We start from the raw sequence: 27709 nt of genomic DNA on the forward strand, positions 1-27709 counted from the left end.
ACTTTTGATTGATCATACCTTTGTACGAAATAAAGCTAAGTGTGTTTTTTCTATCTGAATCGCAACGATGACTAATAATATGATGAAAATAATGAAGGGAAACACTAAAAGAACTTCCATGCGAAGGCCGAATTTGAACCTGAGACCCTTGGTGTCGTAGCGCGTTGTGTTAACCATTCCGCCACGGAGGCCGGCTGTGGGGGACTTCTATTAAACCCTCAGAAGGTACTGTAAAGATAAGCTATTTCAAGGTTGTAATAAAGCACAAAGGAATATGCTGATGTAGAAATATGTGTTAATTCATTTAATTTTTTGCTGAAAATGTAAAAAAAAGAGAGAGAAGATGCCCTCAGGTAACCCTGAGCTGACCTAATTGCGTTGCGAAAGATGAGAGAAATATAATTTCTTTTAAGTGCGAGGGCGCGGTTTCCTATTATGTGTTTATATCTATCAGCGAAATCTATCAAATAAGCTTTGAAGACGAGTAACGCCAATATTTACTTTCCTAATTATATTTGAGGGCGGAAGGGGTGTTTGTGGACACTTCCCCTTTCTGCACTCCGTTGATGACAGGTTTGGTTCTGTTTTGACCTCGCAATAAGCGAGTAGTTCACGCGTGATGCGGTTGTGGCGCTGCATTCAACTTTTAATGTTCCGTGTGACAGTTCAATTCTCATCGTTGCACCGATAGGTCTAGGTCGGACCATGATTACGAGCAACGTGTTAAAAATTGTTGGAGTTTAATTTTCTTTTTTAGCTGTGCGTTTGTGATTTTGTAGCTGCATAGATAAAGATGAATGTGCGAGTTTATGTAGAGTGAAGATTTGAAGCTAAATTGTGTGTAAGACTTCAAAGTCGCGCGTTCGCAATAATAAAAAAAAGAGGCCAAGCACCGTCGTATCCCTCCAAGGCTCACTTTTACTTTCTCGAACGTCGGTGCGGGCAGCCGAACGTGCATCCTGTGTGGGATTTCACTTTCTACAGTCTCGAGTGGTACCTCGGAGTGGTCAAATTCTCCCCAGTCATGACGGAGTGCTGTGAAGTGCTCTAGCGGGCAGTTGCGGCAGCTGTTGTGTTCGGAAAAACTTGGTTCCATCGGTTTCGAAATGGAACGGGAGCTGCTACCACCCTTGTCCCTTCTGAACGGAGTGTTCAACGGCAACGGGAGCGAAGATTTGTCGGACGAAGCCGTGTGGTCGAATGGAAGCGAGGTGACCAATGCAAGCAACGAGTGTCTCTACAACCGTGTTCCGTCCATCCACGAATACATATCAGGTAAGTGTAAGTGCACATTGTCTACTTTTTTTTACATTATAGTTGCAAGAATGCACCTGCTGGTGTGAGTGTAGAGTTCCGGGTTTGATACTCAACGGAACTAACGTTTCGGTCGCGATAGGCGTGTCTATACGTAAGGGTGACCACGAGTTCGAATCTCTTCAGACGTACAATCGGCGGCAAAGTTAACAGTAGGCAAATTGTCCATCACTATTTTCGATAATTTCTTATCATTCAATCTATGTTGTTTTAAGAAATAGAATTGTGCTGCTAACTTGCGCTTTCGTTTCATAACCGAACGAAGCGAACGTGATAATGGACAATTCACCTATTATTTACCTTTGCCGTTGGCTGTACAGTCAACGGCAAAGATATTGGTAGGCAAATTGTCCACCGCTATTTTCATTGTTTTTATTTTACATCCTGTGTTGTTTTATGGAATGTAACTATGTTGGTTCGAAGCAGGCATAGTTCTCTGCTTATTGACATTTTTATTTCAATTCATTGTCATCACATTGTGTAATTCAGACCGAATGAAAATGACGATGGACAATTCGCCTACTTTTTCTATCGCCGTTGGGTGTACAAGTTTGTATGTGATATTTATCTACTCTATCTACATGAAAAAGGTAGAAATGGTTGGATCGCCATGAGGATACGGCTCGGCATCTAAGGTTTGGCTTCGAGAACATGGGTCGTTGTATTTGCATTTTATTTCGGATTTCTGACACCTTTAGCTAATCGCGACTTTGGGAATGATTAAATTGATGGCAGGGCTCGAACCGGAGCTTTCGAGAACACGCGCTCAGCCATTAAGGTGGCCTGGCCTGCCTTCAGTGTGTGCACCTTCATCACAAAAAAACCCAAATTTACGTTAGTAAGATTTTATTGTGATTTCATTTGCATTTCACAGCGCTTTCATTCACCATCGAGTTTCCTGGGTTCGAGTCCTAGCCTGGGCATGGGTGCTCTGTGTGAGTGTCCCTTCATCAATTTCATGTAATCCTCACTCATCCTCATCGTTGCGCTTTATCAAAAGTGGCAGAAAAGCGAAGTAAAATAAACCAAGTCAATCGATCAATCAAGTCCGCTCAGGGTTACCTAATGGCATCTTATTTTTTAAAAATTTTATTTAAATTTTACTTAATTCAAAACAAACCTTGTAATCGAGGGGTCTCGGGTTTAATCTCCGGTAGAGGCGTACAGTGGTTCGCATCCCACTTTAATCTATAGGCACAGTCCCGAATTAGCTTATCTGAGTCAAACATTTATTCCGTATTCGTGGGGGACGACATGCATGCTAAGAAAATGATAAAATTATAAAGTAGGTATAAAAATACTGGTATATTTTTACCAGTAGATAGGTATGTCAAAATTTTATGCGAACCTTGTTATGGTATAAATGAATGTACATACGTATTTACATCATCATAGATTTCACTAGAACATAGGGTTCAAGATTAAGTCTCTTAAATGTGTGCAGTAGTGTTGCCCACGAGACGAGACTTTGGCCTGTCTCGTCTCGTGGAAATGCTGTCTCGTCTCGAAAATATTCGTTTGTCTTATGACACATGGTCAATCTCGTCTCGAATTTTTAAAAGCCTGTCCCGTCTCGTCCCGTTGGCAACACTAGTGTGCAGTTATCGGGAGTTGAACCGATGGCCTCTCGATGGATCTTAGTCTTGCTGTGACAGTAAGATTGGTCTTCAATAGACCTGCGGGCAAGGACTGAAAACACTGCCGACTTTTCAATTGGAAACAATTAAAGATGCTCACGTATTACGTAATCGTGCGTTTTGGCTTACGTAATCATATGTGGGTTCAAAGGATTGAATCTGAGGCAAAAAAGTCAATAGCTCAGCTGTGAGCGAGAAAGCAGGACAAATATTGTAAAATGGCTGTTTTTGGCTTTGCTGTCGTCGCTATTATTGCAAGGCGGCTTTACAACTTGAAGTATAAAGTCTCATGCGATTGAAAGCCTCTCCCCCAAGCTCTATCTCTTATATCTCTCTCTATCTACCTTTCTCCCACTCCCCATCTACCTTTTCCGTTCTTCCCCCCTCTCCCACCTATCGTTCCCGCTCTTTCTCTATCATTTACTTTTTTACCCGTTCTCTCCCATATTTCTCCCTCCATACCTTTCTCTCTCTCTCTCCCATCCAACTTTTTCCTTGCTCTCTCTCTCTCTCTCTCTCTCTCCCTCCCTCCCTCGCTCCTATCTACCTTTTTCCGTTCTCTTCCTTCTACCTTTTTCTCTCCCATCTGTTTCTTCCGCTCTTCTATCTCTCTTTCTGTCGTTGTCCCATGTTTCTCCCGCTCTCCCATCTACTCTTTCCCCCTCTCTCTCTCCCAACTATATATTCCCGCTCTTTCTCTATCATCTACTTTGTTACCCGTTCTCTCCCATATTTCTCCGTCCATGTACCTTTTTTCCTTGCTCTCTCTCTCACTCTCATCTACCTTTTTCCTTGCTCTCTCCCTCCCATCTACCTTTTTACCGTTCTCTTCCTTCTACCTTTTTACCTTTCTCTCTCCCATCTATGTTTCTTCCGCTCTTCTATCTGTCTTTCTGTCGTTGTCCCATGTTTCTCCCATCTACCTTTTCCCGCTCTCTCCCATCTATGTGTCTTTCACGATGACACACCAACCCCTCTCTTTTCTATTTTGTTGACCCTGCTTGCAAACTTTTCAGAGGACGCCCATTTCTGCACGAGCTTGCATCGCATGGCAACTGGAAATGAATTTTCCCTTGGCGTGCGTGTTAATATGAGACTCCGATATGTTCATCAACCTTAGTGAAGGAGGAAGTTCTTTCGCTGTGACCTTCCGAGGTGCAGAAGATGTCATGCAATCTCAGACTGTTCATGTCTGCTAGGCACACACGTTAATTTCTTGTTTATAAAGTGCTCTGTCAGTGCAATAAATGTGCAGGGTTTTATAAGGCCATGGGAATAATTACTAAATTTTTGCTGGTGCCACTACCACCACCACTACCGTACCTTTCTATTAAACATAAGATTAAATATGTTGAATTCGTGTCGTGTACTTTCGAGCATGACCCTGTGGATGCATTTCGAGGTTTTGTGCCCATTTTGAAAAAATTGTGTGAAAATGCCCTCCCACTTTTTTCTCTACTTCGACTCTACATTATAATATCTGAGGCAATATTTTGGTTCGTATCTCTTCAACAATTCATCGTAATAGCCAAATGTAACAGAACGAGACAAACGAACTAAAAGTATAATTAGAATAAAAAATGCATGTCAACAGGTGTGTAACAGAATAACAAAATTAAAAACTACTTCATATTCACTGCCTATTTTGGTACCTTGCTATCTTATAGGACCTTTTAATAGTCTATTTGCTTGGCTATTCTAAAAATGTTTTGGTGCCCATAAATTCACACCCTAGTAATAGTGTAGTTAAGTGTGGCCCTAATTACAAAGGAACTGGATTTGACATAGTTCATGTACAATATTACTGTATATATAGTAGGGCTATATGCAGCGTTAACCGGATTGATTTCGATTTTTCGTCCGTCCTACGATGGAAGATTGGATGTCGCGTAAAAATGAACAAGGGTTCATCGAATCAATTACCGATTGGCGGATATAGGTGTTCGTTTCAACATTCTTGGCAAACTGTCGTTCCTCAAAGTCTGATCGAAATTCGTTCAAATGAACCTCCCTTCCCTGTACCTGACTATTTAACTGGTGGTTTTTGGTTTACTCCCGTAAGAAAAAAGATTGGTTAGAGAGATTGTGAAAGCGTGCTTTTTCTTTGCGTTTTAGAGTCTGACCAGATTACATAATCTGAAGAAGAAAAGGAAGCCATTTTGAAATTCGCCCTTGCGAAATTGTTACGTATAGTTCTCGTATTGTTCTTTTTTCTGATCGCTGGCTTCGCTATAGGTTGCTAATTTTTTTCATGCCCTTAAAAAAGAGAATCAGATTGTAAAGATTTTGGGCTGAATTTGAAATCTAGTAATTTTTGCAAGGTTTGTGGGGATCTAAAAATATCCTATGTTCCGTGCGAACAGGCTAGCGTGAGGGTTTTTCAAACGGCTAACCCTGCGTATAAGGACGGAGCACATCGAAGAATTGCATTAATTCCTCCAGGAAGAGAGATCTCGTCACGGATTGTCATTTGGCTGTAGGATACGAGGATAGCAGGATGATGAAATGAGCAAATGAAAAAGAGAATTACCATCCTGCTCAGAGCAATAATAGTGTCTTAACAGCACGAACAGTTTCCACGGTGTTGTTCTTCGTCTGTCTTCTCTACCTCGTAAGTCTATCTTTCGCTCTTCTTTTTTTCTGCCTTTCTCACTTTTTGTCGCTTCTTTATCATTTTCTCACTTCTCGTCTCTCTCCTTTCTTTCTCTCTCTCCTTTTCTCTCTCCTCTCTCTCTCCTTTTCTCTATTTTATTTTTCTCTTCTCTCTCCTTTCTTTTATCTTTCTTTTCCTGCCCCCCCTTGTTTCCCTCTCCACTTTCTCTCTCTCTCCGTTCTTTCTGATTCTCACTCCTTCCTTTCCCTGTTTGTTTCTCTCTCTCTCTCTCATATTTTGGAAAGTTAGTTACTGGAAAAGCTCTGAATGTAATGTTACCGCTACATATGCAGAAGAGATAAGTAAAGTACAGTCCAGCTGCGTTAGCCGAAACCATGGACGGAAGTGCGCATGCGCCAACTGGACTTGTTCAATGTCAAAATAGGGGTGACTGCGGAAATCACAGACATCTTAAACTGAAAACGATGAGTTTTTTTTAATCTGTGCACAGTCCTGGAGCTAGAAATATGGCGGAGATGCACATTAGAGCTTGTTTTCATTTTTGTGAATAAATTATTTGTACTCGCATGTGGAGTGTAATATGTAGAGTTATGTACTTCTTAGTAAACTTAAAAATTACAATCTCGTCTTGTGCAATGACTCACAATCTCCAAAATAGTTGTTACAAGTAGAAATATGAAGGTACGCTCGCCGCCATGATAGTATCACCCCTCTATACGACATTTTTGGCTTAAAGTTGACCAATATAAAAAGGCTCACGTTTCCGGTCTGGCACCTGAAGGTCTGTGGCAGCAATGACATTTTGGGAAGGTAATGGTTCCGTGAAAATGGTTTGCTGTGGAACTTTAGTGAAGTAGAGATATGTTTCAAATTATGGAAGGGTTCAGAATGAAAATTAAAACAAGCAAATCTTATGTAAGCGAAATATCACATTGTAGTTTGGCTGGTGCTTCTACCTGCTTCCCCTCTAGCGTTTGGAATAGACCTTTCCAGCTAGTTTTGTCTTCCTTGGCTGGACTTTAACATGTTACATTTTAGCCAAATATTTTCCACGTCAGGGACCTATTGATTTTGATTGGTTTTTGACAAATATGAAATTTTCTATTTGTGTCTGGAGAAAGCCGGTCTCCCACCCTCCCTCCCAAGTTATCTGCTGTTACTTTTATATTAACATTTTACTTGTATTTCGTTACTCTCCTCAACTTTGCTTATTTTAAATGTAAAGTCTGTACGACTGTTTCAGAAGGGTTAAAGAGTTACGGAAAGTGGAATTCCACTATTTTATAAACTTGAAAAATGGCATTGCATTACAAATTGATTTCTCCTGCGTAATGTGCAAATATTTGGTTTTTCCTGCTTTCACAAGGCCTAATACTTTCGCAATTCATGGTCAAAGACCTACTTACTGACGCGCAAGATCAAGTCGATCTCTTGTTGTCTTTCCTTGTACCGTGGACTTCGGTTTGACATTTTTCTTCATTTTTTGTTATTAATTTGCTTCCGTATTGCCGACCATGTCGCGCCAAGACGAAATTCTTGGAAGATAAACGGTTACTGAGTATAGATAAAGGTTGCCTGTCGTTGCGCTGCGAGCATGGTAATGAAATTAGCTCATAAAGAGGGTCGCCTGTTCTCATAAGTTCTTTTTGTTATTGAGATATATTAATATTGGAAGATGCATTTACAAAATCATCACTCATGTCTTTTTCAGAGTTGCGTCACAAAGTTAATATATGGCTTATAACTCTGATGGGACGATACTTGGCACTCTTCTCGAATTGCAAATGTTTATCTTGTCACAGCAGTGTGCCATATTCTTAGGAAATGGTGATGCCAGGGAGAAGATATCCCCCCCGCCCCCCTTCCTCTCTCTATCTCAGGCACACGCACACACTCTGGTGCGCCGCCTTCTGTGGCATTGGTCAACGCCACACACACTGGCCAGGTTTGTTTAACATTAAACCACTGGTCGAAGGGGGGGGGGGTGTGCGGGGGATGCTATCCCCCAGTTAAGAAAATTTTCATAAAACATCCTTCTCCAGTAGGATAATTTGTATGGGCATCCCCCACCTCTACTGCATTGTCTCCGTGTTGAACCATACAAGCACCCCCTTTTCTCCCCAAACAACTTTCCTACTAAAATGTTAGAGTATAGTATCATTGGTAGTGGGGAAATCCTCCCCCCTCCCCCGAGATTTCGAAGCCTTCATCCCCGTCAGGTATTATTAAAAACAACATACTATTATTCTCAAACAATAATAGTATGTTGTTTTTAAAAGTACTAACACTAACTTAAACTAACAACAAAAGTGTTTGCACATTCAATGCATCTTAATCTATGATCGGATGCTATAACTACCAGTTTAGTATGTCTTACTAGTAAAGCATTTGTTAAAATGAAGGCAAAATATTAATTGTGATTTAAATTCTCGGTAATTCTCAGCCTCGTCTCGGTTTTAGAGACGTAGTCTTCATTCATTCCCATTTTAAAGTGTTCTTTGTCTGTATTCCATGATACCTGCTTATTCTATATTTACTTCACCTTGTCCCAGGGGTGCCCATGACGCACTCCCCCCAAAAAGGTAGAACCCCGCCCCGTTTATGCCGAATTACTCAAATTATTTTTGTCAGACAAAAGTTGCGGAAAAATATCATACCAGAGGTGCAACCACCAATTTTTGTCTGGGGGAGGGGGCAGCAAGTACCAGGATAAACGTACCAATAATAATAATGGATTTATTATTATTATTACTACTTCCAGTAGTAGTAGTAGTATCAAATTCATTATTATCCTCATAAATTACGCAAAAAGGGGGTAAAAGTCTGTGCTAAAGCATTTGTTTGGAACAAACTATTTCAACTATTTTTCAACACAGTCAATTTCACATTAGCTACCTGTAATAATGGAAATCAAGCACCCAAACTGTATTTTTGGATTTCAGAAAATGAATGATAAATGCATTCCGATGATACATGTGTAACTTTCATGTATGTTTTACACATATGCAACATGAAGAGACATAAAATAGAAAATACATATGCAACAAGCTAACACTAAATTGTGTACGTATTCAAAGCTTATTCAATACAAATATACAACACATATTATTTAAATATATTACATTACAGAAAACAAGTAGAATGCAAGGGAAACGAGCAAGAACATTTTTAGATCCAATTTTTGCAATTGAAAACAATATTGATTTCATAGGGGGCAAATAATTTCACTGTATGCCATGGCATTCTATCTTTAACAACTTTTTTTAAGATCATTTGGCGCCCATGCCCGACTCCCGCCGCCCCTGGCTACAGCTTTGAACTTGACGAAAACGAGAAAAGCAGATAATGCGAGCGAGGCAAGAAAGAAAATTTTACAAAATGAATTTTTATTTGCATAAAATTTGAAATCTAATTGCTCCTCTGCCCCCCCCCCTTGCAGGTGCCATTGGCCGTCAATGATTGTCCCCCCTAGAATTGACTTCCGTCGAAGGTTGGGGAAGGGGGGCAATGAACCCCCTGACCACCATGTGGTTGCTTCACTGTATAATACAGACATGTTTAAGCAATATATGTTTACTTTAGGCTCACTGCCATTGTTAGTCAACCTTACTCTGCACAGTTTGTATGCTCGATTAACCTTGTATTAATGCGAATACCACGGCCCCCTCCATCCAAATCAATTCTAAAGGCATAAAAGGTGGTGTTTCAGTTCAAACCTATCGTCGCGATCACCCACAGGTAGGTAGAAAAACTAAACATAATAACCGAAACTAAAAATCAATAACAAGTCAATCAAACGATACGATCCCCCCCATTTTTGTGTGAAGATATATAGAATTGGTATAAAATTTTGTTCCCCCAAAAAATTTCCATGACGCAGGCGCGTCATAAAACCCAAGGGGGGGAACCCCTGCCTTGTCCACATTTCCACATTTTACTTGATAGATTAACAGTAGTACATGCGTCATTTGCATTTTTGAAGCCTTGATATGTTTGCTTACCTGGAGAAAATAATCAGATAGATATCAAGTAAAATGGCAATTGGAACCTCCTTCTAGCAGTAAAAGAATATGCTCCCGGGTTGAGATATAAAATGGAAGAGCGAATCCAGAGCTACTTTTTATTTAAGCATTGCTATCTAGCTGCAATTTACCGTTCACTTCTGTAAAGAAATTGCCCTTGCACTATGAGAGAATTGAAAAGCGACTTTAACATTCGATATCACAAAAGGAACACACCTGATCTAAATGTCCGCCTATGAAAGATAATGGCGAGACATCATCTATTGTTGAGTATGAATGGAAGGTTCAACAAAGAAGAATTACAATGAAATGAAGCGTGCAATATGAAACCCTTACTTTCTCTTTGCTGTCGAGGTACAACTTTTTACGTCATTAACGCTCTCCTAACAGGAATGGCCCGAGCTAGCGTAACTTCTTTTGCAACTCCATTGTCATCAGCTTGCTATTCCTTGAAGACACAACTGTGGAGAAACTTCAAACATGTTGATCAAGAAGAGACGCCGAGTCAGCTGTTTGCGCCATGAATACTGCAGGGAAAGCATTTTAAAACTTGAAAGACGACGTTTACAAATGTACATACATTGTTATCATAACTATTTCTCAGTTAACTTTCAATGTTTACATTTGCAGTGTTTACAGTTGTTTTATTTTTTGTTAACTTAATTACGTAATAAGTTATTGAGACACTGTTGATAAATATTAAAATCTATACACCCTAAAGGATGGCTAGTGTTCGATGCTTATGGAAACCCACAATTCTAGTTTTGATACAGAGTCGTTAGAACAATTGGGAAACTGCTTTGAATAGTAGCGGTCAACGGTCTGTATTAAAGAGAGATAACAGCTGGGATGGGGCTCGATTCGCTGACCATGCTGAAAACGAGCTTGGCATAGTGCCTTCAAAAACTTTGTGCGTCGTAAAGTTTTTTTTAAAAAAAAATACACAAATGTAGACACGTGTGGAGAGTAAATGGATGCCTAGAAATTTCAAATGCAGGGGAGAGAGTATTTTTCTTTAATTTGGTTGTCACTATAATGATATTATATTTTTATCTTACTGCGTAACAGATGTCGAGGCTACACCTGCATTGTATCTCTAACGAACAAATTGTAACAATGCAATACCGTGAAGCTAAAAATTAAAAACTAAATTGAGCACAACAAAGATGAGAAAACCCCCGGCTAACTCTCGAACTAAAGTGGACAGTCATTTGTTTTCTCCTCTCGCTTGTGCCCCCGTGTTGCCATATTTCTAACTTTTCTCCCTCGTCAGGAAACTGAACAACGTTATCCCTGTTTACGCTGTGTGCCGTTTTATCCTTAATTATACACTTGCTGGTTGGTTGATTTAGTTTAACGCCACATTTATGCAACTTAAACTAATCGCGACGATGGGGATGAACGGCGATGAAATAAAATGGATGTACAATCGCAAACATATATGGGCGAAACAACACAAACCGCACAGAAGATTCTACTGGCTGAGTTCAGGCGGCAGAGCCTCGTTGATCTCCAATATTGCAGTTGTCTGTCTGTGCTACGTGATAGCTAGGTTGACTTTTGGGTGCCTGCAGCTAAGGTCACCCCTGTACGAACACTTGACACTGAATAAAGTGACGACAGTGTGTCGACGAATGCCGCACATTTTTGCAACGCACATAGATTACATGGCAATCAGCTGATTTCATCGCCGTTGCTCCATCCGCTGGCTTACGGTTGAAAATTCGACGACATAGCCACAGGGGTTTTGTATTGGTCAAGTTGTACAGTCACTAACACTATGGCTTGTAACAATCTCATTGACTTTGAACGGTATCATGGAGTGTCTTTGACTGTACATCTATAGCATCGAAATAATCACAGAATGAATTCAGCCTTTTTACAGATTCCATGCCGAGTAATCAACAGTTCAATTGAGTTTTGAAAGTGTGAAGTCTTTGTTCACAGTGTAGCCAGGCCCGTAGCCAGAAATTTATTTCGGAGGGGGCTCATCCTTTATTAGCAGCCGTCATCTAAAAACTAAAAATTGGTGGGGAGAAGCTCAATATGTTACAACTTATTTACAAGATGTTTAATTCTGCTAATGAAGTAAATTTAATTACCACTGTACATGGCGTAACTTGGTGGGGACAAGGGGGGCACTCGTCCCCCTAAAATTTTCAGGTTTGTTAAAATTTACAAGTTAAGGATGCTTGTGTTAACATCGTCAGACCTGAGGAGCTAAGTAATAAATAATAATATTTGTGATTTCGCAAATGTAACGATTATTTAGCAAATTATCCTGGACACCCCGAAGTTCGTACATGCCCCCTCACCCTAAAGTTAACTCCCAAGTCACGCCCATGACTGTACACTATTTAAATTAGATGTTTGAAGGATTTCGGGAGGGGGGGCTCAGCCCCCTGAGACCTCCCCCTGGCTACGTGCCTGAGTGTAGCCATTACAGACCTGCATGGGACCACTTTCGCTCGTTCGACTCTCCCACCCTCGAGCGTATACATTCGAATATCATTTTAATGTGACAATTATCGCAGACATGTATGTGTAAAATATCCTCGGTAGTTTTAACCCACAGTCATCTATTTCATTTCCATATATCGCTTCCCCGTTGGGTCAGTGGTAGCGTCGTCGACTTGTAATCAAGGGGTCCCGGGTTCGATACCCGGTGGAGACACATGGCACAGTGGTTCGGATCCCACTTTAAACTGTAGGTCCAGTCCCGATTAGCCTTTCTATGCATAAAGTGAACTTAAAACAACAATTCAATCAATTCAATTTCCATATATCACTTTTGGTAAGATAAGCTAAACCTAATTTTAGCATGGAGATGATAACTACGAGGACGTTCACTTAAGTTTCAATTTCACTGAGTCCTTCACTTCACGATCCATATCAACAGACAAATGAAAGTTATGCGCGTACTACTGGGCTTCGAGCGTATACCGGTCGTTTTGCCTGTTCGTGCGTTATTCGCTCTTCCCTGAGAATTACCAGGTGATCGATTCGTTTGAGATGTCAGAAAAGTAAACCTTTATACACAAGAGGTTAATGTACAGTCTTGGACACAGCTGGCTTGTAACGACCCTATTGAAGAAGCAGTGAAGCAAGCCATGCATGTCTGACCACCAAGCGCCTTGTGACTAGACAACCCAAACAGCATTGCAATTTTGCGGCTTGTATACCAGTCACGGGTATACATCTCTGTAAATTGAGTAGTGATGGCAAAGAGAAATACGAGATGAAGATTGTCGATCGTAATGTCTCGTGTTCTCGACATGGAATAATACACGGTCCACGTTACGTTCCATTATTTAATGTTGTTTGGGAATGAACCTGACGGACTAGGTTTATATTTTCAATCCTTGCATTACAGTAAATTCCATATTTTACAATTATATTAATGCTTTGAACGAAAATAATGCCCAGAAAAACATCGAACACACGTTCACACCATTCTTCTCACACACATGCACGTGAAAACAAACACACAAAGCTAAGTTTTAACTTCAAAGTGAATGTCCAAATAACAGCAAATGGAGAAGCACGATGTGCGAAACATGGGATTTTTCACAGAAAGAATGCGTCTATTTGTGACATACGTGGTTTCTATTAATAAACAATGAAACAATTATGAGAGAAATTAACATGCATTTTCGTCTTCAGGTGCTGAGGAAGGAAACAGACTGACTGGAAAAAAGAAAGCATGGTGCTATTGATAGGCTGTTGGTTAGCGTACAGAGCTTTCATCAGTGAGGTCTAGGTTCGATCCCCACCAAGGACATTTATTTTTATTCTTTTCTATTAGTGAAGAAGTATGTAATGTTGTTTTCTAGGCTTTTTGACGAAAGGATACGCATCAAATTTGTTCGTTTAATCTGTATTTTCATTCTTCTAATAAGTTCTCTATCGCAATGGGATATAGAGATTCTCTATCTAGGCGATGGATATCTTCTCAATGGTTACGTAGCTGCGATTCTCCAGTCCCTTACACCCACTTGTCTTATTTATTTACTTCATTTCATATGTAACGAAAACACACAGATATAGTTAGAACAAGAAACACACCTCGCGTCGAAGGTTCCAGACTCGAGTTCTGGCTTTTTTTTGCGAGGGTGATTATTCTTGTGTGTTTGTTTATCATCTTTGTCAAAAAAATATTCCTCATTATTGCCGTGATTAACCTAGGGAGAGACCAAAGCGACTGAAATAACAAAAGTACAGAAAATGCAAGACACATCTGCCTAGGCATGTTATACCTTGGGAATTAGCAATCTGAAAATTAACTTGCGTTTCAGTCCACTACTTGCGAAAGAGTTTCGTGTTGTCTCGTTTGGAGTGTTGGTTATCGTGTCGGACCAGCATGCGGGCAACCCGAGTTCGAGCCCAGCGGATGGCAAGTTTTTTTTTTTTTTGTCTAATTTCATCCTAACTTATTTATAAAACTGAAGTTTCTGCAAAACCTTTTGAATTGCATGCCACTTCGTATGTTGGTAATCTGAAAGCATCAAAGATGAAAATTTGATGTTTCGAAGCGACGATGTATTTGTGCATGTGTTGAAAAAACGCAGTTATTTATTAACGAAAAACATGCAGCCACGTGATCATTGAGAACGCTTCCTAGTTGTCAGTGCTAATATGGCAGTAACTACAGTCTGTCAACACACATCAACTTTCACGTTTCCCGTAAAATGATTACCTTTCCACGTTTCAAAATCATGAGTGCTATCTAAAGCAATACTTTGATACTTGCGTTTGCATGTTCGAATCTAAAGTAATACGAAACTTTTTTCCCAACAAATGACATTCAAACCATTAATAACATAACCCACAGCGCTACAGCCCTTGAAGGGCCTTGGCTTACCTACCGACTGCTGGTCTCCCTCCCACACTGTTCCTCCGTCACCTGTTATAGCGTGGAGGTATTAGACCAGTATTGGGGTGATCAGCCCGACGAACCCCCAGCCGTTGTTGTAGGTCTTCACGACCGGGTTACGCTCACTCACTCGGAGCTTCCCAATTTCCTCACGATGGTGGGTTGCCACCGGCCCTATACGTAGGCCGAATAAATTCCGACCAGAGCCGGATTCGAACCTACGCCGTCCCAGCGAACGATCTCAAGACGAGTGAACGCCTTAACCCGCCGCTCGACTACGGAGGAGGACTTCAAACCATTAATAACTGTTTGAAATGTGATACTGATATCATATATAAAATAATAATAATCCGTCGCGCAACAGCCCATGAAGGGCCTAGGCGTACCTACCGACTGCCGGTCTCCCTCCCACGCTTTCATTCGTCACCTCTAAGCGTGGAGATCTTCAACCGGTATTGGAATAGTCGGGGGGTCGGCCCGACGTATCCCCAGCCGTTATAGTAGGTCTCCGTGACCGGGTTACGCTCACTCACTCGGAGCTTCCCAATTTCCTCACGATGGTGGGTTGCCACCGGCCCTATACGTAGGCCGAATAAATTCCGACCAGAGCCGGATTCGAACCTACGCCGTCCCAGCGAACGATCTCAAGACGAGTGAACGCCTTAACCCGCCGCTCGACTACGGAGGAGGACTTCAAACCATTAATAACTGTTTGAAATGTGATACTGATATCATATATAGAAAGAATAAAAATGGAGAATTTCGCTTAATACAACTTATAAATAGGGACCGGAAGTTGATGAAATGTCATTTTTTTTCTGACATCTCGGACGCGATGCCCATTAAATATACACAATATTACACTTCATCTAGAACCCAAAAAAGGTAATTTTAAAGTGCATTTTTTTGCATTTGTTGCCATTTGTCAGGTTTTAGGTCATTTTCCCGGATTTTCGGCATTTACCCGTCATTTTTTGCAATATTCGGTATATTGTTTCATCATATTTTGTCACTTCTTTAATTTTGGTAATATTCTTGAATCTTTTCACCAAGGTATATATATCTCGCAGGGTTGCAATTTACGAGCATAAGAAATGCTGAACTGGTGACAGTCTTTGTTGTGTCGGGGGAAACCACCAGGTGCCCGTCTGGGACAAACTCAGATTTAAGATCAGAAAAGGAGAGGCTTGAAAAACCATAGCTAGACCCCGTTTGCACTGAAAATTCTCGTTGCATATTTAAATTGAATGTGCATGTGCTATCATTTGGTGCCCTTTTTTTTAAAGCAAGATTGCATTTTGTTTAATTTCATTTTCATTTCAATTTTTAAACTGAAACTAACAAATTTGATGGTCATTTCTTGCATTTTACGTCATTTTTTCCCCATTTTTAGGATATTCTATAGGTCATATACCTATATTTTTTAGGTCATCAACTTCCGCTCCCTACTTACAAATATATTAAATTATGTGGATAACTGATGTGAAACGTACGATGCACGATCAGAGAGCCTGAATGTTGCATTGAAAACTGCAGAGAACAATGACTGACTTATGAACAGTGAAAGGTTTTTCCATGCTCCAATGGGATTTTATTTATAACTATAAATAAACGAGAGAGAAGGACACAGGTGGGTATGATGAACTAAATTGTAATCTAAAAGTTTTAATTGAAGAAACAAAACACGTTCGCGGTTAAAAATAGAGCATTCAATTTCAGACACATTACACTAACTGAAAGACTATTTTCAAAATTAATAATATTTGGATAACCGGCAAATCCAAACTTGATGTTAACCACGTAATGCACTTGATAATCAAAGAAACATAATTTTTCTTGAGCATGCCCTTTATTTTGTGTCTTGATTGTTGAAATAATACGTTGAAAGGAACAGTAGTATGTTTTAGAGTGTGTTTAGAATCTCTTGTGTACTGCATGTAAATACTGAAGTCATTTCAGTATCCTAATCAAATAACAATTATTCAGTGTAATCCTTTAAAAGGAAAGCCTTTGTTTCTTTGCAGCTGTTCATGACAGAAATTCAATTGCAAGACAAGTTACCAAATTAGCAATAGTTCTCTTACATATTTGTGGTATGTGCTTGTCTGCCTTATACCGGATGATGAAGGAAGCAGATATAAAAGATAGACAATTACTGTTCTTGTGTAGCTCGTCCTGCTTTTGTCAGAAAACCTGATCTTCATACTGAACCAAGCCATCACACGAGATACGACTTCAATAATATAATCCCGTTTCTGTGGCCAAATACCTCCAAAAGAAAAAGGCAATAAAATTGTCAGTGTGAGGAGACGGAGAAATAATTTCCTTTTATCTTACATTATACTCTGTCTGTATGCCTAGTGTGGTTTGTCTATCCCAAAGCTGAAGACAAACCTCTGTCTGTTGTAACGCGTGGCATGTTTTCTTCCAGTTTACAAATCACGTAAAATACCTTCGTTCACTTCAGTGTGCTGGTTCTGCAGGCTCAAGGTCATGTCGACTGATAACGAGATAGACCACGTGACTCCGGGGCCAACTGTCAGCACCGAAGACAAGCTTCAGTAACTTTTGCGAGGTTCCTTCTAGTCCTTGACAGAGCGCATGCTCCGTAATTATGTGCAGAAAACCCATGTTTTCTGTGTATAAAATTCACGTATGTTTGGATTGTGTGCTCAAATGTTGCAGGAAACATAACTCCGTGACACACAACAACAATTACAAGTGCTTCAAAGATTAGAAACTTAGCAAGCGTTACTCATAAGACGATTAGATTGTCCGACTGACAGAAGACCAGGTGGTGGGTTGGTAGCGTGTAAGTTTGACACGCAGGAGATACTGGGTTCGATTCCCCTTTGATTGCCTCCAATTTTTTTTCTTAACTCGAGCGACTATATATTTGAATTTATTTATTGCGAACATTCTTATTTTATTTGCTGTGCGAATTGTTGAATTTTGTTTTCCAAACGATTACGATAATTTCTTGTGAATAATATTATATGTATTTCTGGATCATTTTCTCGAAATAAATGTATACTTTTCGCCAGGCATAACATTTTGTTGAGTATGTTTGTAAAATGATGAGATATGTGGAAAAAACTATCGCAAAAAATAATTTTCACAAATAAAATTTAAAACAGTAAAGTAAAGATTTCCACCCAAAAATAAAGTAAAAATGTAATTAACTTTTACTCAAATAAAAAAATAATAATAAAATGCAATAATTAGTTGCTCGAGTTATATAAAAAAACATAGGGCAATAGAACGGGAATCGAACTCAAAGCATTCTCTACGTGAAACTTATCCGCTACCACGGGGTTACTTGACCACTTGAAAATCATGTAATAGCTTCGCCTCATAAATGCACTTGGAACTCATCAAAACCTTCAAGAGCTTTTCCTCGATTTTTTCCTTCTTTTTAAGTCCACTTTATGCACAGTAAGAAAACTGGATCTATAATTTAAAGTGGGATTTTAACCACTCGGGACCACTAAACCGCGTATCAAACTTTTCCTCTGGAATTGTTGGCTAGCGTGCGATATTACCAATACTCGGTTCGGGCATGGATGAGGGTGTTTGTCCCAATGAGAATACAGATAATATAGAGGAAATTGACATGTGTCACAACTGAGAAAAAGGTGAAGAACGAGGATACTATTAATTTTGAAAATACTCTTTCAGTTAGTGTAATGTGTCTGAAATTGAATGCTCTATTTTTAACCGCGAACGTGTTTTGTTTCTTCAATTAAAACTTTTAGATTACAATTTAGTTCATCATACCCACCTGTGTCCTTCTCTCTCGTTTATTTATAGTTATAAATAAAATCCCATTGGAGCATGGAAAAACCTTTCACTGTTCATAAGTCAGTCATTGTTCTCTGCAGTTTTCAATGCAACATTCAGGCTCTCTGATCGTGCATCGTACGTTTCACATCAGGTATCCACATAATTTAATATATTTGTAAGTAGGGAGCGGAAGTTGATGACCTAAAAAATATAGGTATATGACCTATAGAATATCCTAAAAATGGGGAAAAAATGACGTAAAATGCAAGAAATGACCATCAAATTTGTTAGTTTCAGTTTAAAAATTGAAATGAAAATGAAATTAAACAAAATGCAATCTTGCTTTAAAAAAAAGGGCACCAAATGATAGCACATGCACATTCAATTTAAATATGCAACGAGAATTTTCAGTGCAAACGGGGTCTAGCTATGGTTTTTCAAGCCTCTCCTTTTCTGATCTTAAATCTGAGTTTGTCCCAGACGGGCACCTGGTGGTTTCCCCCGACACAACAAAGACTGTCACCAGTTCAGCATTTCTTATGCTCGTAAATTGCAACCCTGCGAGATATATATACCTTGGTGAAAAGATTCAAGAATATTACCAAAATTAAAGAAGTGACAAAATATGATGAAACAATATACCGAATATTGCAAAAAATGACGGGTAAATGCCGAAAATCCGGGAAAATGACCTAAAACCTGACAAATGGCAACAAATGCAAAAAAATGCACTTTAAAATTACCTTTTTTGGGTTCTAGATGAAGTGTAATATTGTGTATATTTAATGGGCATCGCGTCCGAGATGTCAGAAAAAAAATGACATTTCATCAACTTCCGGTCCCTATTTATAAGTTGTATTAAGCGAAATTCTCCATTTTTATTCTTTCTATATATGATATCAGTATCACATTTCAAACAGTTATTAATGGTTTGAAGTCCTCCTCCGTAGTCGAGCGGCGGGTTAAGGCGTTCACTCGTCTTGAGATCGTTCGCTGGGACGGCGTAGGTTCGAATCCGGCTCTGGTCGGAATTTATTCGGCCTACGTATAGGGCCGGTGGCAACCCACCATCGTGAGGAAATTGGGAAGCTCCGAGTGAGTGAGCGTAACCCGGTCACGGAGACCTACTATAACGGCTGGGGATACGTCGGGCCGACCCCCCGACTATTCCAATACCGGTTGAAGATCTCCACGCTTAGAGGTGACGAATGAAAGCGTGGGAGGGAGACCGGCAGTCGGTAGGTACGCCTAGGCCCTTCATGGGCTGTTGCGCGACGGATTATTATTATTTTATATATGATATCAGTATCACATTTCAAACAGTTATTAATGGTTTGAAGTCCTCCTCCGTAGTCGAGCGGCGGGTTAAGGCGTTCACTCGTCTTGAGATCGTTCGCTGGGACGGCGTAGGTTCGAATCCGGCTCTGGTCGGAATTTATTCGGCCTACGTATAGGGCCGGTGGCAACCCACCATCGTGAGGAAATTGGGAAGCTCCGAGTGAGTGAGCGTAACCCGGTCGTGAAGACCTACAACAACGGCTGGGGGTTCGTCGGGCTGATCACCCCAATACTGGTCTAATACCTCCACGCTATAACAGGTGACGGAGGAACAGTGTGGGAGGGAGACCAGCAGTCGGTAGGTAAGCCAAGGCCCTTCAAGGGCTGTAGCGCTGTGGGTTATGTTATTAATGGTTTGAATGTCATTTGTTGGGAAAAAAGTTTCGTATTACTTTAGATTCGAACATGCAAACGCAAGTATCAAAGTATTGCTTTAGATAGCACTCATGATTTTGAAACGTGGAAAGGTAATCATTTTACGGGAAACGTGAAAGTTGATGTGTGTTGACAGACTGTAGTTACTGCCATATTAGCACTGACAACTAGGAAGCGTTCTCAATGATCACGTGGCTGCATGTTTTTCGTTAATAAATAACTGCGTTTTTTCAACACATGCACAAATACATCGTCGCTTCGAAACATCAAATTTTCATCTTTGATGCTTTCAGATTACCAACATACGAAGTGGCATGCAATTCAAAAGGTTTTGCAGAAACTTCAGTTTTATAAATAAGTTAGGATGAAATTAGACAAAAAAAAAAAAAAACTTGCCATCCGCTGGGCTCGAACTCGGGTTGCCCGCATGCTGGTCCGACACGATAACCAACACTCCAAACGAGACAACACGAAACTCTTTCGCAAGTAGTGGACTGAAACGCAAGTTAATTTTCAGATTGCTAATTCCCAAGGTATAACATGCCTAGGCAGATGTGTCTTGCATTTTCTGTACTTTTGTTATTTCAGTCGCTTTGGTCTCTCCCTAGGTTAATCACGGCAATAATGAGGAATATTTTTTTGACAAAGATGATAAACAAACACACAAGAATAATCACCCTCGCAAAAAAAAGCCAGAACTCGAGTCTGGAACCTTCGACGCGAGGTGTGTTTCTTGTTCTAACTATATCTGTGTGTTTTCGTTACATATGAAATGAAGTAAATAAATAAGACAAGTGGGTGTAAGGGACTGGAGAATCGCAGCTACGTAACCATTGAGAAGATATCCATCGCCTAGATAGAGAATCTCTATATCCCATTGCGATAGAGAACTTATTAGAAGAATGAAAATACAGATTAAACGAACAAATTTGATGCGTATCCTTTCGTCAAAAAGCCTAGAAAACAACATTACATACTTCTTCACTAATAGAAAAGAATAAAAATAAATGTCCTTGGTGGGGATCGAACCTAGACCTCACTGATGAAAGCTCTGTACGCTAACCAACAGCCTATCAATAGCACCATGCTTTCTTTTTTCCAGTCAGTCTGTTTCCTTCCTCAGCACCTGAAGACGAAAATGCATGTTAATTTCTCTCATAATTGTTTCATTGTTTATTAATAGAAACCACGTATGTCACAAATAGACGCATTCTTTCTGTGAAAAATCCCATGTTTCGCACATCGTGCTTCTCCATTTGCTGTTATTTGGACATTCACTTTGAAGTTAAAACTTAGCTTTGTGTGTTTGTTTTCACGTGCATGTGTGTGAGAAGAATGGTGTGAACGTGTGTTCGATGTTTTTCTGGGCATTATTTTCGTTCAAAGCATTAATATAATTGTAAAATATGGAATTTACTGTAATGCAAGGATTGAAAATATAAACCTAGTCCGTCAGGTTCATTCCCAAACAACATTAAATAATGGAACGTAACGTGGACCGTGTATTATTCCATGTCGAGAACACGAGACATTACGATCGACAATCTTCATCTCGTATTTCTCTTTGCCATCACTACTCAATTTACAGAGATGTATACCCGTGACTGGTATACAAGCCGCAAAATTGCAATGCTGTTTGGGTTGTCTAGTCACAAGGCGCTTGGTGGTCAGACATGCATGGCTTGCTTCACTGCTTCTTCAATAGGGTCGTTACAAGCCAGCTGTGTCCAAGACTGTACGTATCCCCGAGCAGCTTGTTGTAATATAAGCAGAGAAGATGTAAGTTTAGAATGAGTGGAGGTTTACAGACTTCAGCCACATGGCGGCGCTAATGTGCATGATAACAAAGGTAGTGATCACGGCACAACAGCGCACACAGTAGGCTATGTCGTATGGTATGCGAAATTCTCGAGTATTACATGCATGCTACTGCCGCCACGCAGCTGAAGTCAGTAAACCTCCACTCATTCGAAACGAAACGTACAACCTTTGTGCTTATATTACAACAAGCTGCTCACAGATACGTGCAGTATCCTCTTGTGTATAAAGGTTTACTTTGCTGGCATCGCAAACAGATCACCCGGTAGCCATTAAGAGCACAATTCGTTTCTGATTATCCTATGGGAAATTCCACCGAACTGCTTGTTCTCATGGACGTCCGCAGGATTTTTTTTCAGGGAGGGGCAAGGAAGGTATTTTTTCCAGGGGGGGCAACATGGCATATTTTCCCCAATAATAGTATTCATCCCTCAAAAAACATTGCTTAAATTTGAATTTATCATGTTTGTGCAATAATTAACACACATTATTGTGGCTGAAATTAAATTATAATGTGTGAAATATGTAATTTTTGGTTGACTTTCGTTTTCCAGGATGGCCACGTCCCCCCTTTCCCCCCTTCCGGACGCCCATGCTTGTTCTAAAAACAGAATAATGATGAAATAAGGATTTCAAATAATTGCAAGAAGTAATTCCAGGGTGGGGTAGGGCGTGCTATCCCAAATCTTGCTTATGACTGCATGTTTTCCTTCTTTCGTGTCACACCACTGCTATGGTTTCGAATTAACTTCTGATAGAGTGAGAATTCTTGCAAAGGGAGTTAACTGCATTGAATGAAGGAACCATTAAATTGTTTCACATGAGTGAATGAGCAGTGCAGGAAAAGGAAAGAACATCACGCACTGCTGAAGGAAAATATTTGTAGCACTTCCGAAAGAATGGAAAATCCGGAAGACTGCGAAAGTGAAGTCTTGTATACAAGGCCATTGTATCTTGACGTAGTACGTTTCACCTCCAGGCACATGGAGCATGTTTCTTAAAGCCTAACTAAAAAATCCAGTTTCCTTGTTTTTCTAATTTGCGTCAACCGACTGGACAAAGTGTAAATTGTTGATGTTTTTAATGTTCATGGTTTCCAAAGCTTGTTTTCTAATCCTGACATTTGATGGAGGAATGTTTGCTCAAGGTGATTGTTAAAATAGTTTTTCAAGTGTTTCTTCGTCCCAAGTGAAAGACTTTGTAAAGTTGAAAAGTAATTAATATTTACTTCATTAATTATTGTTGAAAACTGAACACAAAACTCCCTACTTAAAGTTAAGGAAAACAAGATAAATGTACAGTTTTTGAAATGGTTACAAGTTTTAGAATGCTTTCTAATTATCTAATCTTATCTAAAACTTATTATTTTGAAACAACAAATCTGCCGAGAATAAACATTATCTTTGTAAGAAAAGCAGTTCACAAAAGATTGAATAAATTGTATAATTTCTCACTTTTGTAAACTTTTTACTTTCAAAATTGGGGATTTCGTGCGATTGTTAGTTTTTTTTGGGGGGAGGGATATCTCGAATTACAGTTCTATTTTATATCTGTCATAAGTAGCCACCCTGTAAAATTCCTCATGTCCCTCCAGACTTTTTGAAAAATGAAAAATATTTCGTATCATTCAGAGATTTTGAAGATTGCGCTATTTTTCGTTGGTCTTCGATCCTATGATGCAGATGCGGAGCGACCTTTCTCTTTGAAACAATCAGTGTTCAAGGGGGTTGTTGGTGGGTGTTATAACCCTCCATTGGCTTAGCATCTCTAAAAGATATAACTTTAAATGTTGGACACTATGGCAAAATATAAGGCAGACAACTAAAAAGTAAGACAAACCCCGCATTCCCTTTTCGAAAATCCTTGCCACGCCACTGGATGCAATGGAGCAAAGATATAAGCAACTTATATTGCTGTCAAAGAATTTCACGCCTATCTCTTAAGCAATAAGTAATTAGTTATTATTGCACAATAAAAAAAAAATAGAGAAATATGCTTGAGCCATTCCGAATGTAAAAGAGTCTAACCGTGAGGTAATTCTCAGTAGGCCTATTTGTGCAGATTCAAGTGTTTTATGATTTAAGCATACTTTATTTTGCAACTTATATAATTAAAATGCATTGTTAGTATAAATTAAATATAACTTTTAATACACATTCAGTGCAACTTATTTAAATATAGGTTGGGTATCTCAACGATAATTCTCACATTTTACGTATATTTATAGTGAAAATTGTCATTGCGATTGGCTGTTTGAAGTTGCCAGTTAAATCTATCCTAGTTTTTTCTTTTCCAATATACGGTTAAGGGGCACGAAGAGTGGTCCTACTTCATGTAAATAATAAAATGGATCAATCTGAAAAATATTATTGTAATTGCATTAAAGTTTGTGAATGCATGTAATTTGCAGATTTCACCTAGAAACATTTCTAGCATCTGCAGCCTTCAGACAAGCTTTGCTACATTTTTTTAAGCGTCACACACGCAACACATATTCGTTAATGCTCTTCAGGCATTCAGGCTATGTCAACATACTCTTCATTTGCTAACAGACCCCATAATACACTTCATAATTCTATGAAATCAGGAATATTTTAATCCAATCTCATGTCTAGAACCTTATGTGCAAAATGTCATACACGTAACGCTGGAATGCTCCGTAATCGTTTATTAGAATAAATTAGAGCAGTACCCAGTTGCTAGCTGTAGTTCAGCTTATGTTGAAACTCCTGGCCTATATAGCTTGTCTTGTTCAATAAAGGAAGTAATTGATGTTTCCGGTCAAGGTTGCAGGTTGGAGAAAAACATTAAGCAGCGGCGGATGCAAGAACATCCGGTTCTTTTTATTTGAATGTAAAATGTCACACATTGACATTGTCAGTTTTGTTTTATTCCGTGCATAAAACAAGCCAAAGAATTGATTCGGCAACTTGGTGTGAATCTGAAACATGTTTTGTGAACAGCGGCCTTGAGCAACACGCTCGCATTTGTAGAAGCCAGCGAGTACTCCGTGCGGTGCGAGATTTAAATCGGGTGATTAAATATATATATATATATATATATATATATAATCACTGATCTAAATCACTTTAAAGAAATCATTTATAGAACAATGAACATAAGAAATTTGTAGATATCAGAATCACTTTTGGTGAAAGTACATTAATCTCTCTCGTAATCATTTAATGGTGTTTATTATACTCTAAGAAAGGAAACAACATACATGTACTGATGGGGTGAAGCTCATATGTAAGGAAATGTAATATGTAAACTGTAAACACACTTAAATATCTCTTGATTTACAATTAAATAATTTTTATTGGGAAAAAAATAGCAAAAACTATTGTGTAGAATAATATACAAAATATTAATCATATTAAACCGTAAATAGTGCCATTATCATTAATCTGTAAATAAACGTGACAGCTGATATTTTGCAAACTATCATTAAAACAATTGCCAAAATTCAGCTACAAAGACTATAAAAATATTTCAAGTTAGAAATATAGTACATCCAGAATGTTCTATTTTCACTGGAAGAAAGTTACTGAAATTATTATAGTTTCATCAACACACTCAACAAACACTTCATAGTAGTAGGTTAGTATAAAGAAACCGAAAAATGTATATTTACACATTTTTATTTGCTTTAATCAAACTGTTCAAATATTTTATTGGGACGTTTACCAGGAAAAGCCTTTCTATAAAAAAATATGTAGACTATCTATATGTACGGTGCCAAAAAACATACAAGCAATTTTAAGCGTGTTTGTTTTTAATTAATAAAATCGATTTAAATTAAAAAAATAGATTTCAATAAGAAAACATGTTTTTTTTATCCACCCTGAGGAGACGTCCTCGTTTTTACGGAACCGCCTCCTGTTTCTTTTGTCATATTCGTCATTTAGTCATGAATCAAATGAAGAGAGGTTTCCCACTGCACGAACGCGACCGACGAAGCCTCCTGCCTTGCTCACTCTTTCATTTCTGCTCGCTCTGCAGTCCACACGTGCATACGAGAGCGTTCTTTCACAAATACGGCAGGTTGACCAGGTCTGATGTACAGTGTGCCCCCCAGAAGTGCCTAGATCCCTAGACAGGGGGTGCAAAGAAATCAATTTCTGGAGTGGTTTTAACAGGATCTCGTATCGATACCATCCCTAACTCAAAATCAACCAGGACTCCTTTTAAATACAAGCCTGACAAATAGGTACATCATCAAGTGCAGAGCGTAACCAAACCGGAAACTCTGTCCTTTTATACTGTGAAAGATTGTATGTCCTATATTTTGAGTCCTACATTTGGGAACAGTGTATCCTACGTTTTGCGTCTAGTGATCTGGTAACCCTTATCTATATATCTATTGTACGTACTCTTCATGACGCATGTAGTGACTCATCGCCTTGTAATCAAGGGGTCTCGGGTTCGATACCCGGTGGAGGCACATGGCACAGTGGTTCGGATTCCACTTTAAACCGTAGGTCCAGTCCTGATTAGCCTTACTGTGCATAAAGTGGACTTAAAACACCAACTCAAAAAAGAAATCAGTATCCGGTTTGCAAAGTGGCTCGCATCCTACTTTAAACTGTAGGTCCAGTCACAACTAGCTTATCTGTGCATAAAAGTGGACTTGGAAACAAAATATCTCCAACTATTCTTAACGTACAAAATCCAACAATTAAATGGCGTCACAAATCAAGTTCTGTATCAAACGCGTGAACATAATAATGTTTATGACCACTGTGTCGTTATAACGAGTCCAGTTAATTATGAAATTTTAAGTCAAAACCCTAAGTACAGTACAAGAATTGTTGTAAAATTTAACTGCATCGCTTGGGAACAAATGTCGATTTTTTTCCCCAAGAAATGCTCCAGAAAATGTTCTTTTGATTGTGTTCACCATAAAATACGTATCTTCATGTTTCGAAAATTTTGGAAAATTCTACGTTAATTTCCTTTTCTTGGATTTGCTTCTAGTATTATTTTTAATGGCTTCACACAATAAGTTTCCCCCAACTCGGATAGTTTCTAATATGATTTGAAAGCTAGTATTGTGAAGAAGCTCGTGAACACATACACACATACCTTGCCCGAGATTTGAACGCAAGACCGATGGCTTTGCAACGTTTTACGCTAGCTGTTAAATTTGGTTTGTTTTATTTCACTTTGCATTTCTTCTACTATTGACTAATCGCAAAGATGAGGATGAATGATGGTATGATGAAATTGATGAAGGGATAGTCACGAAGAACACCCATGCCCAGGTCGGAATTCGAACCTCTGGTGTCGGAGCGCGTTGTGCTAACCACTCTGCACAGAGACCGGTATTAGATGTTACCCACACTGTCATCGATTAGTTGTTGTATTAATGCTGTGTCACGTGTTAATGTGTGTGCACAACAGGCTATTGATTATTACCAGTGTTTTGAAAGTTACTATCTAAAAGTATGAGTTAACAATTCTATTTACTTCACTCGAAAATAAACTGCTATAGTTACTCATTCAGGCAAGTTACTATGTACTTAAATCTTGATGTGATTTGTATGCTTCCTGCAAAAACTACAAACAAGCTCTTGTATTTTCACTTGTGGCCATTTGGAACAGTGGCGCAGGAACAGGGGGGTACAGGGGTACATTGTACCCCCGCAAATTTTTGAAGGGGGGTACTGTACCCCCTAAATCCGTAAATCCAGTTGTACCCCCCCTTTGGTAATTTGACAGCAGACGGAAGGTGCTACTGTTAAAATTACCTATTATAAATTCGCCCAATAAAAAATTGTATTATTGTTTATAAATTTTAAGTATTATAGTCCTTACCACAGAAATTCAAAACATTTAATTGTAAACTTATTATACTACATTGTGCTTGCTACTAGTTAGTTCATTGACCTAAGTTCTTGGAAACCTCTTGAAGAAGATGAAAATTGTTTAAAAT

General features: G+C 39.2%; 1 protein-coding gene across 2 annotated transcripts in view; it reads left to right on the forward strand.

Annotated features, from left to right (window-relative positions):
* Positions 1–619: 619 nt before the first annotated feature.
* The window catches only part of LOC145978972 (organic solute transporter alpha-like protein), a 55853-nt gene continuing 28763 nt past the window's right edge, over positions 620–27709 (forward strand). The window contains exon 1 of one of the 2 annotated variants that reach the window (XM_083112015.1): positions 620–1281. In XM_083112015.1, coding sequence (XP_082968141.1) covers positions 1107–1281 — 175 coding nt within the window. In that variant the 5' untranslated portion in view covers positions 620–1106. The remainder of the gene's footprint in view (positions 1282–27709) is intronic. The other variant, XM_083112016.1, reaches the window with a different exon arrangement.

Source organism: Lepisma saccharinum, chromosome 25 (genome assembly GCF_977018435.1).
Source record: "Lepisma saccharinum chromosome 25, izLepSacc3.1, whole genome shotgun sequence".
Classification (NCBI taxonomy): domain Eukaryota; kingdom Metazoa; phylum Arthropoda; class Insecta; order Zygentoma; family Lepismatidae; genus Lepisma; species Lepisma saccharinum.